The sequence below is a fragment of the Staurois parvus genome, unplaced genomic scaffold, assembly GCF_062004578.1.
Source record: "Staurois parvus isolate SC_StPar_1 unplaced genomic scaffold, SC_StPar_1.0 ptg002202l, whole genome shotgun sequence".
Taxonomy (NCBI): Eukaryota; Metazoa; Chordata; class Amphibia; order Anura; family Ranidae; genus Staurois; species Staurois parvus.
In genome coordinates this window covers 3,804-18,979 of record NW_028319998.1, presented here as the reverse complement: position 1 = coordinate 18,979, position 15,176 = coordinate 3,804, and the positions used below count along the sequence as shown (strand labels likewise).

The window sequence follows — 15,176 nt, the reverse complement described above, 5'->3', positions numbered from 1 at the left end:
ATGTGAGGTTTATGGGGGATATGTGAGGTCTGTGAGGTATTTAGGGGGACATGTGAGGTCTGTGGAGGACATGTGAGGTATATGGGCAATATGTGGGGTCTGTGAAGGATGTGTAAGGTCTGTAGAGGACATGTGAGGTCTATGGTGGACATGTGAGGTCTATGTAGGTCATGTGAGGTCTATGGGGGACATGTGAGGTCTATGGGGGACATGTGAGGTCTATGTGGGATTAATGAGGTCTGTGGATGACATGCAGGGTATATGGGGGATATGTGTGGTCTGTGGAGGACATGTGAGGTATCCGGGGGACATGTGAGGTCTGTGGAGGATGTGTGAGGTATTTGGAGGACATGTGAGGTCTGTGGAGAACATGTGAGGTCTATGAGGGATATGTGAGGTCTGTGAAGGACATGTGATGTCTCTGGGGGACATGTGAGGACTGTAGAGGACATGCAAGGTATTTGGGGGACATGTGAGGTCTGTGGAGGACATGTGAGGTATTTGGGGGGCATGTAAGGTCTGTGGAGGACATGTGAGGTATATGGATGATATGTGGGGTCTGTGAAGGACATGTGTGGTCTGCAGAGGACATGTGAGGTCTATGGAGGACATGTGAGCTCTATGGAGGTCATGTGAGGTCTATGGGGGACATGTGAGGCCTATGGAGCATATATGAGGTCTGTGGAGGACATGTGAGGTATATGGGGGATATGTGAGGTCTGTGGGGGACATGTGAGGTATTTGGGGGAACATGTGAGTTTCATGGGGGATATACTATGAGGTCTTTGGGGACATGTGAGGTATTTGGGGGAACATGTGAGTTTTATGGGGGATATACTATGAGGTCTTTGGGGACATGTGAGCTTTTGGGGGAACATGTGAGTTTTATGGGGGATATACTATGAGGTCTTTGGGGACATGTGAGGTATTTGGGGGAACATGTGAGTTCTATGGGGATATACTATGAGGTCTTTGGGGACATGTGAGGTATATGGGGGATATGTGAGGTCTGTGGGGAACATGTGAGATATATAGGAGATATGTGAGGTTTTTGAGGGACGTGAAGTCTATGGGGGATCTTGGAAAAGAAATGCCCGCAGCGATAAAAGAAGAAAAGAATTAGCGAAGGGCAGGCATGACTAGGCCCAGAGTGGGAAGGAAGACGTGTGAGGGTTAATGATTGTTTAGAGTTGGTAAAGGATAGCTGGGGGATCTGGTTGGTAGAGGAGAGTGTAGGTGGGGTCTCCTGCACTTTAGGGTGGGGTGTTCTGGGGAGGGGCGTCAGTTGGGAGCTGGACGTGGGAGAGAGAGCTTGCCTCCCGCCCTCCCTGTTTGGTGAATGTTGTGTTCCTCCTGGGGGGGGTAATTTGGTTCCTGGGCGGTGGTTGGTCTTTGGAGGAGGTTCTTATCTTGGAGGTACAAAATGGTGTGGGACCCATCGTTGGTATGGTGTGCCCGGGAACATTCCCAGTTAACCGAGGTTTAACTGGAAGGTGGTGGTGCTGCACTGCGGACGGTATGGTTGTCTCCGAGCTGGTTGGTTGCGGCTGGAGGCCTAGTGGAATATGGTTGTCCGCTGGTGCATTTCGGATGGTTTTGGGGGTGCCTTCAAATACCAACGACAACTCTTTATGTTTTCTGTTATAAGGAATGGTTGATGTGTTTAAACTTGATTTGGTAATAAAAGGCCGTGTTGGCCATTGTACTCCAAAATTGGTGTTGTGTTTTCTGTAAGTATAGTACGTAAAGGGGATTGGTATGGAAGGGTAAAGGGTAACGGTGGTGTAGTGGGGTCTGGATGAACCTAATTCGGATGCACTAGTCATGTAATGTCTTTGTCTTGTAGGCCTCGCTAGCAGAAGGTGATAAGATCACCTTGGAAGTTGCTAAACTCATAAAGGATGATTTCCTCCAGCAGAATGGCTACTCTGCCTATGACAGGTATCAGCAACCTTTTTAAGCTCAGGTTAAAGGGGCACTCTGATGTCAAACAATGGATATTGTGGCCTGCATTGGGGTGGAAGTGTTTTATCTAATATTACCTAAAGATACTTTCTGTGTTCAGTGGAAAGAAGTGAATACAACATGAATGGGGCTCTGTATGTGGTATACAGGAAGGGCGTAGTTGTGGGAGGGGCTGTGGGGGACTGACCATCTATATACACGCAGTGAATATTGCATGTAAGCTTTAGTAAAAGTGATGTTGTTGCTGTAGCAACCAATCCGTCATCACCTTTTAAAGCAAACACTTTATCAGGTTATTATGGGATACTATGAATATGACAGGAGCCCAGTTTTGGGTTTTATTGTATTAGAATTGGTGTCTGATAGCCCTCGGCTTTACACCCCCAAGATGAAGGGGATCTATACTATGGACGTCATCACCCGGTCAATGGGACCACCACAAACACAGCTCTTCCATTCTATCACAGATTCTGTCCTTTTTACAAGACGGTGGGCATGCTGCAGAACATGATCGCCTTCTATGACATGGCACGACATGCGGTGGAAGCCACGGCTCAGTCAGAAAATAAAATAACCTGGACGATAATTCGGGAACAACTCGGGGACATCATGTACAAACTCAGCTCCATGAAATTCAAGGTGATTGATGGGTTGTGCTGGAAATGGGGACATTGAACATGGCAGAGAGCGTTCTACACCAGGCAGAAGATGAGGGGGACATAGTGGTCAGAAATTGGGGATCCCTCTAGGGGTACACCCCTCTAATCCAGTCATGGGGCTCCAATTACTTCATTATTTCCTATTTGCCGCACTTCAGTCATTCTTATTCAGTTCTTGGCTATTGAATTCTGATTGGACTGTAAATGCTGAGCAGAATATCCACCAGATACAACTATTCCAGGAGGAAGTGGAACGAGATCCCAACTTCAGTTATTGATTTGCATTCAAAATATTTATTGGAAGAAAGTTAATTGTGTTGCAATCAATAGGAAAGTTTTACTGAATTCTCCACTTACTGTCCAGACACCTATTATTAGCAGGAAATACTACTCGAGGGGTCCCATGTGGCTGGTTTACCCCAGATTCTAGGCTAGAGTAGATCCCTCAGATACCAGTGTTGGGGTGTATCTGCCAAAATACCAGGATTAGGGTGGATCTTCCCAGATACCAGGATTAGGGTGGATCTTCCCAGATATCAGGATTAGGGTGGATCTTCCCAGATATCAGGATTAGGGTGGATCTTCCCAGATACCAGGATTAGGGTGGATCTTCCCAAATACCAGGGTTAGGGTGGATCTTCCCAGATACCAGGATTAGGGTGAATCTAGACAGATACCAGGATTAGGGTGGATCTGTCCAGGTGCCAGAATTAGGGTGGACCTTCCCAGATACCAGGATTAGGGTGGATCTTCCCAAATACCAGGATTAGGGTGGATCTGTCCAGGTGCCAGGATTAGGGTGGACCTTCCCAGATACCAGGATTAGGGTGGATCTTCCCAGATACCAGGATTAGGGTGGATCTTCCCAGATATCAGGATTAGGGTGGATCTTCCCAGATACCAGGATTAGGGTGGATCTTCCCAAATACCAGGATTAGGGTGGATCTTCCCAGATACCAGGATTAGGGTGGATCTTCCCAGATATCAGGATTAGGGTGGATCTTCCCAGATACCAGGATTAGGGTGGATCTTCCCAAATACCAGGGTTAGGGTGGATCTTCCCAGATACCAGGATTAGGGTGAATCTAGACAGATACTAGGATTAGGGTGGATCTAGACAGATACCAGGATTAGGGTGGATCTGTCCAGGTGCCAGAATTAGGGTGGACCTTCCCAGATACCAGGATTAGGGTGGATCTTCCCAAATACCAGGATTAGGGTGGATCTGTCCAGGTGCCAGGATTAGGGTGGACCTTCCCAGATACCAGGATTAGGGTGGATCTTCCCAGATGCCAGGATTAGGGTGGATCTTCCCAAATAGCAGGATTAGGGTGGACCTTCCCAGATACCAGGATTAGGGTGGATCTGTCCAGGTGCCAGGATTAGGGTGGACCTCCCCAGATACCAGGATTAGGGTGGATCTGTCCAGGTGCCAGGATTAGGGTGGATCTTCCCAAAAACCAGGATTAGGGTGGACCTTCCCAGATACCAGGATTAGGGTGGACCTTCCCAGATACCAGGATTAGGGTAGATCTTCCAAATATTTGATTTAGGATAAGGGTGTGTAAGGGGGCTTGTGGTTGGCTTTGTATAGGCTCAGGAAAGTACAAGCCCCCATCTTCTTTGATAGAACAAGCCACTTGCTGGTATCCCTCTACCTCCGCTACCTCCGCTACCTCCTCTACCTCCGCTACCTCCGCTACCTCCTCTACCTCCTCTACCTCCTCTACCTCCGCTGCCTCCGCTGCCTCCGCTACCTCCACTACCTCTGTGTAACTGTCAGGGCAGGAGCCGAGGAACAGACAGGCAGGCCTAACAATGTAACGCACTGGCTGACGACAACCACCACCCACAGACCGAAGTCCCTCAGGGCGCGGAGTCTAAGTCCCAGGCTGCCCTTCACCAGGGCCCCTGATGGTGGGGATGGACTTGACGCAGCCAGGAACCAGGTCGCGTCCCCCGAGACACCTCAGCTGTGGTAATGGCTGCCGCCAATGGCGTGTAGCTGGTGGAAGAAACAAAAGAGTAGTCAGACAGGCCGGGGACAACAACAGCAGGGCAAAACAGTACAGGACAGCAGACGAGAATCACAGGTCATGAGCCGGGTTCAGCAACAGAGGGTCAGATCAAAGGAGAATACAAAGAATAGTCGAGTCACAAGCCGAATCAGATACCAGGAGAGTCACGAGAGTCAGAACAGAGTAATAGCAACACAAAGACACAAGACACAAGTGCAAAGAGCATGTGCGGGCCACAGGCTTATATGTCATCAGCCACACCCCTCTGGGGGGTGGACCTCAGAGACCTGAAGGCATAAAAGGATTCCCACCATGCACAGCAGAATCCAAGATGGACGCCAGCACATGGAGTAACATAACCTCAGGGAAAAGGTAGGACCTTGACAGTAACTCAGTACCAGAGGCCTTCCATGACATCCTGGCCATTAGCCTTTACATTCATAAATAAAGGAATATCCACAGTAGTAGAATAGTTTCTGCATTTACTGATGTTTATGAGAAGATGGCAGTACAAGTCATATCACATAGACATACTTCTGGGTCTCCTGACATTCCTTTGCCAATCACATATAGTGGGCGATCCACAGCAGTCATAATGTGAAAGCAGCACACAGCACATCACCTTTAAGCCATCTCCTCTTTGCACAGTGTCACCCATTCCCAGGGTCATTATTACTCACTCAGAGGGCTCTGACCTGCTCACTAGGCTCTAAGCATCCAGCTCAAAACTCCCTGCATGTCATTCCAGAGACAGAACTGCTGCAGCTGCTCATCTAGTTCCTGTGCACTAATCTCAGGTCCTCGCGGGGGACAGAACTCACAGCAGAGGAACACTTGGCCTGGTATGGCCTTTTGCAACCCTCTCTAGCCGCCACCAAGCATACGAAACAGGATGACTACAGCTGGCTCTTCTGGGTGAAGAACAAACTCATCCTGTCCTCTGCCCTGCCCAGGGCCTCTACTCTAACGCCCTACATCTGCTTGCTGGTGGACTATCTGCTCCCATGCCCCATCTGCCTTGGGTTCCTACCAACCTGGCATAGGGTTAGGTAACCCACTGACTTATCCATGACGTCATTACGGGAGGGCTCTAGTTAGGGTTAGGTAACCCACTGACTTATCCATGACGTCATTACGGGAGGGCTCTAGTTAGGGTTAGGTAACCCACTGACTTATCCATGACGTCATTACGGGAGGGCTCTAGTTAGGGTTAGGTAACCCACTGACTTATCCATGACGTCATTACGGGAGGGCTCTAGTTAGGGTTAGGTAACCCACTGACTTATCCATGACGTCATTACAGGAGGGCTCTAGTTAGGGTTAGGTAACCCACTGACTTATCCATGACGTCATTACGGGAGGGCTCTAGTTAGGGTTAGGTAACCCACTGACTTTCTCATGATGTCATTAGTGGAGGGCTCTAGTTAGGGTTAGGTAACCCACTGACTTATCCATGACGTCATTACGGGAGGGCTCTAGTTAGGGTTAGGTAACCCACTGACTTATCCATGACGTCACTACGGGAGGGCTCTAGTTAGGGTTAGGTAACCCACTGACTTTCTCATGATGTCATTAGTGGAGGGCTCTAGTTAGGGTTAGGTAACCCACTGACTTATCCATGACGTCATTACGGGAGGGCTCTAGTTAGGGTTAGGTAACCCACTGACTTATCCATGACGTCATTACAGGAGGGCTCTAGTTAGGGTTAGGTAACCCACTGACTTATCCATGACGTCATTACGGGAGGGCTCTAGTTAGGGCTAGGTAACCCACTGACTTATCCATGACGTCATTACAGGAGGGCTCTAGTTAGGGTTAGGTAACCCACTGACTTATCCATGACGTCATTACGGGAGGGCTCTAGTTAGGGTTAGGTAACCCACTGACTTTCTCATGATGTCATTAGTGGAGGGCTCTAGTTAGGGTTAGGTAACCCACTGACTTATCCATGACGTCACTACGGGAGGGCTCTAGTTAGGGTTAGGTAACCCACTGACTTTCTCATGATGTCATTAGTGGAGGGCTCTAGTTAGGGCTAGGTAACCCACTGACTTACTCATGACGTCATTACAGGAGGGCTCTAGTTAGGGTTAGGTAACCCACTGACTTACCCATGACGTCATTAGTGGAGGGCTCTAGTTAGGGCTAGGTAACCCACTGACTTACTCATGACGTCATTACAGGAGGGCTCTAGTTAGGGTTAGGTAACCCACTGACTTACTCATGACGTCACTACAGGAGGGCTCTAGTTAGGGTTAGGTAACCCACTGACTTACTCATGACGTCACTACAGGAGGGCTCTAGTTAGGGTTAGGTAACCCACTGACTTACTCATGACGTCACTACAGGAGGGCTCTAGTTAGGGTTAGGTAACCCACTGACTTACTCATGACGTCACTACAGGAGGGCTCTAGTTAGGGTTAGGTAACCCACTGACTTACTCATGACGTCATTACAGGAGGGCTCTAGTTAGGGTTAGGTAACCCACTGACTTACTCATGACATCATTAGTGGAGGGCTCTAGTTAGGGTTAGGTAACCCACTGACTTACTCATGACGTCATTACAGGAGGGCTCTAGTTAGGGTTAGGTAACCCACTGACTTACTCATGACGTCACTACAGGAGGGCTCTAGTTAGGGTTAGGTAACCCACTGACTTACTCATGACGTCACTACAGGAGGGCTCTAGTTAGGGCTAGGTAACCCACTGACTTACCCATGACGTCACTACAGGAGGGCTCTAGTTAGGGCTAGGTAACCCACTGACTTACTCATGACGTCATTACAGGAGGGCTCTAGTTAGGGTTAGGTAACCCACTGACTTACTCATGACGTCATTACAGGAGGGCTCTAGTTAGGGTTAGGTAATCCACTGACTTACTCATGACGTCACTACAGGAGGGCTCTAGTTAGGGTTAGGTAACCCACTGACTTTCTCATGATGTCGTTAGTGGAGGGCTCTAGTTAGGGCTAGGTAACCCACTGACTTACCCATGACGTCATTAGTGGAGGGCTCTAGTTAGGGCTAGGTAATCCACTGACTTACCCATGACGTCATTACAGGAGGGCTCTAGTTAGGGTTAGGTAACCCACTGACTTACCCATGACGTCACTACAGGAGGGCTCTAGTTAGGGTTAGGTAACCCACTGACTTACTCATGACGTCACTACAGGAGGGCTCTAGTTAGGGTTAGGTAACCCACTGACTTACTCATGACGTCACTACAGGAGGGCTCTAGTTAGGGTTAGGTAACCCACTGACTTACTCATGACGTCACTACAGGAGGGCTCTAGTTAGGGCTAGGTAACCCACTGACTTACCCATGACGTCACTACAGGAGGGCTCTAGTTAGGGTTAGGTAACCCACTGACTTACTCATGACGTCACTACAGGAGGGCTCTAGTTAGGGTTAGGTAACCCACTGACATACTCATGACGTCATTAGTGGAGGGCTCTAGTTAGGGTTAGGTAACCCACTGACTTACTCATGACGTCATTACAGGAGGGCTCTAGTTAGGGTTAGGTAACCCACTGACTTACTCATGACATCACTACAGGAGGGCTCTAGTTAGGGCTAGGTAACCCACTGACTTACTCATGACGTCATTAGTGGAGGGCTCTAGTTAGGGTTAGGTAACCCACTGACTTACTCATGACGTCATTACAGGAGGGCTCTAGTTAGGGCTAGGTAACCCACTGACTTACTCATGACGTCATTAGTGGAGGGCTCTAGTTAGGGCTAGGTAATCCACTGACTTACCCATGACGTCATTACAGGAGGGCTCTAGTTAGGGTTAGGTAACCCACTGACTTACTCATGACGTCACTACAGGAGGGCTCTAGTTAGGGTTAGGTAACCCACTGACTTACTCATGACGTCACTACAGGAGGGCTCTAGTTAGGGTTAGGTAACCCACTGACTTACTCATGACGTCACTACAGGAGGGCTCTAGTTAGGGTTAGGTAACCCACTGACTTACTCATGACGTCACTACAGGAGGGCTCTAGTTAGGGTTAGGTAACCCACTGACTTACTCATGACGTCACTACAGGAGGGCTCTAGTTAGGGCTAGGTAACCCACTGACTTACCCATGACGTCACTACAGGAGGGCTCTAGTTAGGGTTAGGTAACCCACTGACTTACTCATGACGTCACTACAGGAGGGCTCTAGTTAGGGTTAGGTAACCCACTGACATACTCATGACGTCATTAGTGGAGGGCTCTAGTTAGGGTTAGGTAACCCACTGACTTACTCATGACGTCATTACAGGAGGGCTCTAGTTAGGGTTAGGTAACCCACTGACTTACTCATGACATCACTACAGGAGGGCTCTAGTTAGGGCTAGGTAACCCACTGACTTACTCATGACGTCATTAGTGGAGGGCTCTAGTTAGGGTTAGGTAACCCACTGACTTACTCATGACGTCATTACAGGAGGGCTCTAGTTAGGGCTAGGTAACCCACTGACTTACTCATGACGTCATTAGTGGAGGGCTCTAGTTAGGGCTAGGTAACCCACTGACTTACCTATGATGTCATTAGTGGAGGGCTCTAGTTAGGGTTAGGTAACCCACTGACTTACTCATGACGTCATTACAGGAGGGCTCTAGTTAGGGTTAGGTAACCCACTGACTTACTCATGACGTCACTACAGGAGGGCTCTAGTTAGGGCTAGGTAACCCACTGACTTACTCATGACGTCATTAGTGGAGGGCTCTAGTTAGGGCTAGGTAACCCACTGACTTACTCATGACGTCATTAGTGGAGGGCTCTAGTTAGGGCTAGGTAACCCACTGACTTACTCATGACGTCATTAGTGGAGGGCTCTAGTTAGGGCTAGGTAACCCACTGACTTACTCATGACGTCATTAGTGGAGGGCTCTAGTTAGGGCTAGGTAACCCACTGACTTACTCATGACGTCATTAGTGGAGGGCTCTAGTTAGGGCTAGGTAACCCACTGACTTACCTATGATGTCATTAGTGGAGGGCTCTAGTTAGGGCTAGGTAACCCACTGACTTTCTCATGACGTCACTACAGGAGGGCTCTAGTTAGGGCTAGGTAACCCACTGACTTACTCATGACGTCATTACAGGAGGGCTCTAGTTAGGGTTAGGTAACCCACTGACTTACTCATGACGTCACTACAGGAGGGCTCTAGTTAGGGCTAGGTAACCCACTGACTTACACATGACGTCATTAGTGGAGGGCTCTAGTTAGGGCTAGGTAACCCACTGACTTACCCATGACGTCATTAGTGGAGGGCTCTAGTTAGGGTTAGGTAACGCACTGACTTACTCATGACGTCATTAGTAGAGGGCTCTAGTTAGGGTTAGGTAACCCACTGACTTACTCATGACGTCATTACAGGAGGGCTCTAGTTAGGGCTAGGTAACCCACTGACTTACTCATGACGTCACTACAGGAGGGCTCTAGTTAGGGCTAGGTAACCCACTGACTTACTCATGACGTCATTAGTGGAGGGCTCTAGTTAGGGTTAGGTAACCCACTGACTTACTCATGACGTCATTAGTGGAGGGCTCTAGTTAGGGTTAGGTAACCCACTGACTTACTCATGACGTCATTACAGGAGGGCTCTAGTTAGGGTTAGGTAACCCACTGACTTACTCATGACGTCATTACAGGAGGGCTCTAGTTAGGGTTAGGTAACCCACTGACTTACTCATGACGTCACTACAGGAGGGCTCTAGTTAGGGTTAGGTAACCCACTGACTTACTCATGACGTCATTACAGGAGGGCTCTAGTTAGGGTTAGGTAACCCACTGACTTACCCATGACGTCATTAGTGGAGGGCTCTAGTTAGGGTTAGGTAACCCACTGACTTACTCATGACGTCACTACAGGAGGGCTCTAGTTAGGGCTAGGTAACGCACTGACTTACTCATGACGTCATTAGTGGAGGGCTCTAGTTAGGGTTAGGTAACCCACTGACTTACTCATGACGTCATTAGTGGAGGGCTCTAGTTAGGGTTAGGTAACCCACTGACTTACTCATGACGTCATTACAGGAGGGCTCTAGTTAGGGTTAGGTAACCCACTGACTTACTCATGACGTCACTACAGGAGGGGTCTAGTTAGGGTTAGGTAACCCACTGACTTACCCATGACGTCATTAGTGGAGGGCTCTAGTACCGGGGACCTAGCACCTGATTACACTGTTCTCCGCTACTACACACTATATTGGAATAGCGCCACCTATTGGCAGACTAGCTAACTTCACCTACTTATACTTGGATCACTAATAGGAACATAAATCTCTGGTTTATCCATCATTGGTCATTATGTACAGAATACGGCGGGACCTTCCATGTCCTGGTTACAGAAAGGATGGATGTTCTAGGGTTAGGCGCTAGGCCTGATCTTCCATGTTCTAGGGTTAGGCGCTAGGCCTGATCTTCCATGTTCTAGGGTTAGGCGCTAGGCCTGATCTTCCATGTTCTAGGGTTAGGCGCTAGGCCTGATCTTCCATGTTCTAGGGTTAGGCGCTAGGCCTGATCTTCCATGTTCTAGGGTTAGGCGCTAGGCCTGATCTTCCATGTTCTAGGGTTAGGCGCTAGGCCTGATCTTCCATGTTCTAGGGTTAGGCGCTAGGCCTGATCTTCCATGTTCTAGGGTTAGGCGCTAGGCCTGATCTTCCATGTTCTAGGGTTAGGCGCTAGGCCTGATCTTCCATGTTCTAAGGCTACACTTAGTCGTGTTTTTGGGATAGAGAGGTCAATAGTGCATGAATTTGTATGCGGCATTTAACTCATGAACATGCAATTCACAAAAAAGAGCAATAAATACCGCATGAGCTCAGTATTTTTTTTTCAGTATGTAACGTATGTTTTGGCGAGTTATTTAACGCAGTCCAGACCTCGGAGCGAACATTCGCAGTGATATTCCCACCACTAAATGTGACACCTAGCTGTCCCCACACTATGCTATATTATAGGAGATTCATACCTACGGGTGCCTTTTGGGTGGGTCCTCTGCACGGCCTGACCAATCTGATTGGCAAGATAAAATACTGAGTCCTGATAAAGAACCAGTTTTTGTGGTGGGGGAGGGGAGGTAAGACTGATCCAGGAGATTTCATCCACTCCACCTTTCTTCTCAGGATCCCCAAAAGGATGGAGAAGCCAAGATTAAAGCCGACTACGCCCAGCTGTATGAGGAGATGCAGACGGCATTCCGCGGCCTGGAGGACTGAGAGCTCCGCCCATGAGGAGCTGGAGGAGTATTCTATATGTATGAAGATCCTGAGATTGGGATAAAATATCAGAGATTGGACTCCGTGGTCACCACAAGCTGCTCCGCCCTCGGACTGATGACCCCCATGATATGCAGGAATAAAGATCATTGTCCATATCAATACGTGGAGATCAGCTTGTTGGAGAGTTTTACATGTAACAATAAAGACAATTTCCACAACCATAAAATCCTCCAATAAATGTTCAAATCTGAGACTATCCCTGGAACAATCGTTACACCGATATTACACTATATCCCATGATCTCTCTGCTGTACACGCCATATACTCCATCCAGTGATCTCTCTGCTGTGATCTCTCTCCTGTGATCTCTCTTCTGTGATCTCTATGCTGTACACGCCATATACTATATCCTGTGACATCTCTCCTGTGATCTCTCTCCTGTGATCTCTATGCTGTACACTCCATATACTATATCCTGTGATCTCTCTCCTGTGATCTCTATGCTGTACATGCCATATACTATATCCTGTGATCTCTCTCCTGTGATCTCTATGCTGTACATGCCATATACTATATCCTGTGATCTCTCTCCTGTGATCTCTATGCTGCACAGTCCATATACTATATCCTGTGATCTCTCTCCTGTGATCTCTATGCTGTACATGCCATATACTATATCCTGTGATCTCTCTCCTGTGATCTCTATGCTGTACACTCCATATACTATATCCTGTGACATCTCTCCTGTGATCTCTCTCCTGTGATCTCTATGCTGTACACTCCATATACTATATCCTGTGATCTCTCTCCTGTACACTCCATATACTATATCCAGTGACATCTCTCCTGTGATCTCTCTCCTGTGATCTCTCTCCTGTGATCTCTATGCTGTACACTCCATATACTATATCCTGTGATCTCTCTCCTGTACACTCCATATACTATATCCAGTGACATCTCTCCTGTGATCTCTCTCCTGTGATCTCTCTCCTGTGATCTCTATGCTGTACACTCCATATACTATATCCTGTGATCTCTCTCCTGTACACTCCATATACTATATCCAGTGACATCTCTCCTGTGATCTCTCTCCTGTGATCTCTCTCCTGTGATCTCTATGCTGTACACTCCATATACTATATCCTGTGATCTCTCTCCTGTACACTCCATATACTATATCCAGTGACATCTCTCCTGTACACTCCATATACTCCATCCTGTGATCTCTATGCTGTACACTCCATATACTATATCCTGTGATCTCTCTCCTGTGATCTCTATGCTGTACATGCCATATACTATCTCCTGTGATCTCTCTCCTGTGATCTCTATGCTGTACACTCCATATACTCCATCCTGTGATCTCTATGCTGTACACTCCATATACTATATCCTGTGATCTCTCTCCTGTGATCGCTATGCTGTACATGCCATATACTATATCCTGTGATCTCTCTCCTGTGATCTCTATGCTGTACACTCCATATACTATATCCTGTGATCTCTCTCCTGTGATCTCTATGCTGTACATGCCATATACTATATCCTGTGATCTCTCTCCTGTGATCTCTATGCTGTACACTCCATATACTATATCCTGTGATCTCTATGCTGTACACGCCATATACTATATCCAGTGACATCTCTCCTGTACACTCCATATACTCCATCCTGTGATCTCTATCCTGTACACTCCATATACTATATCCTGGGATCTCTATGCTGTACACTCCATATACTCCATCCTGTGATCTCTCTGCTGTACACGCCATATACTATATCCAGTGACATCTCTCCTGTACACTCCATATACTCCATCCTGTGATCTCTATCCTGTACACTCCATATACTCCATCCAGTGATCTCTATGCTGTACACGCCATATACTCCATTCTGTGATCTCTCTCCAGTGACATCTCTCCTGTACACGCCATATACTATATCCTGTGATCTCTATGCTGTACACTCCATATACTATATCCTGTGATCTCTATGCTGTACACTCCATATACTATATCCAGTGACATCTCTCCTGTACACTCCATATACTCCATCCTGTGATCTCTATGCTGTACACTCCATATACTCCATCCTGTGATCTCTATGCTGTACACTCCATATACTCCATCCTGTGATCTCTATGCTGTACACGCCATATACTCCATTCTGTGATCTCTCTCCAGTGACATCTCTCCTGTACACTCCATATACTATATCCTGTGATCTCTATGCTGTACACTCCATATACTCCATCCTGTGATCTCTATCCTGTACACTCCATATACTCCATCCAGTGACATCTCTCCTGTACACTCCATATACTCCATCCTGTGATCTCTATGCTGTACACTCCATATACTATATCCTGTGATCTCTATGCTGTACACTCCATATACTATATCCTGTGATCTCTATCCTGTACACGCCATATACTATATCCAGTGACATCTCTCCTGTACACGCCATATACTCCATCCTGTGATCTCTATCCTGTACACTCCATATACTATATCCTGGGATCTCTATGCTGTACACGCCATATACTATATCCTGGGATCTCTATGCTGTACACTCCATATACTCCATCCTGTGATCTCTCTGCTGTACACGCCATATACTATATCCAGTGACATCTCTCCTGTACACTCCATATACTCCATCCTGTGATCTCTATCCTGTACACTCCATATACTCCATCCAGTGACATCTCTCCTGTACACTCCATATACTCCATCCAGTGATCTCTATGCTGTACACGCCATATACTCCATTCTGTGATCTCTCTCCAGTGACATCTCTCCTGTACACTCCATATACTATATCCAGTGACATCTCTCCTGTACACTCCATATACTCCATCCTGTGATCTCTATGCTGTACACTCCATATACTCCATCCTGTGATCTCTATGCTGTACACTCCATATACTCCATCCTGTGATCTCTATGCTGTACACTCCATATACTATATCCTGTGATCTCTATGCTGTACACTCCATATACTATATCCAGTGACATCTCTCCTGTACACTCCATATACTCCATCCTGTGATCTCTATGCTGTACACTCCATATACTCCATCCTGTGATCTCTATGCTGTACACTCCATATACTCCATCCTGTGATCTCTATGCTGTACACGCCATATACTCCATTCTGTGATCTCTCTCCAGTGACATCTCTCCTGTACACTCCATATACTATATCCTGTGATCTCTATGCTGTACACTCCATATACTCCATTCTGTGATCTCTATCCTGTACACTCCATATACTCCATCCAGTGACATCTCTCCTGTACACTCCATATACTC

General features: G+C 47.4%; 1 protein-coding gene across 1 annotated transcript in view; it reads left to right on the top strand.

The window, feature by feature from the left end:
• The window catches only part of LOC149431619 (V-type proton ATPase catalytic subunit A-like), a 68,177-nt gene extending 56,064 nt beyond the window's left edge, over positions 1-12,113 (top strand). The window contains exons 18-20 of the mRNA XM_089665463.1: positions 1,847-1,941; positions 2,433-2,604; positions 11,767-12,113. Coding sequence (XP_089521589.1) covers positions 1,847-1,941; positions 2,433-2,604; positions 11,767-11,859 — 360 coding nt within the window. The 3' untranslated portion in view covers positions 11,860-12,113. The remainder of the gene's footprint in view (positions 1-1,846; positions 1,942-2,432; positions 2,605-11,766) is intronic.
• The last annotated feature ends 3,063 nt before the right edge of the window (positions 12,114-15,176 follow it).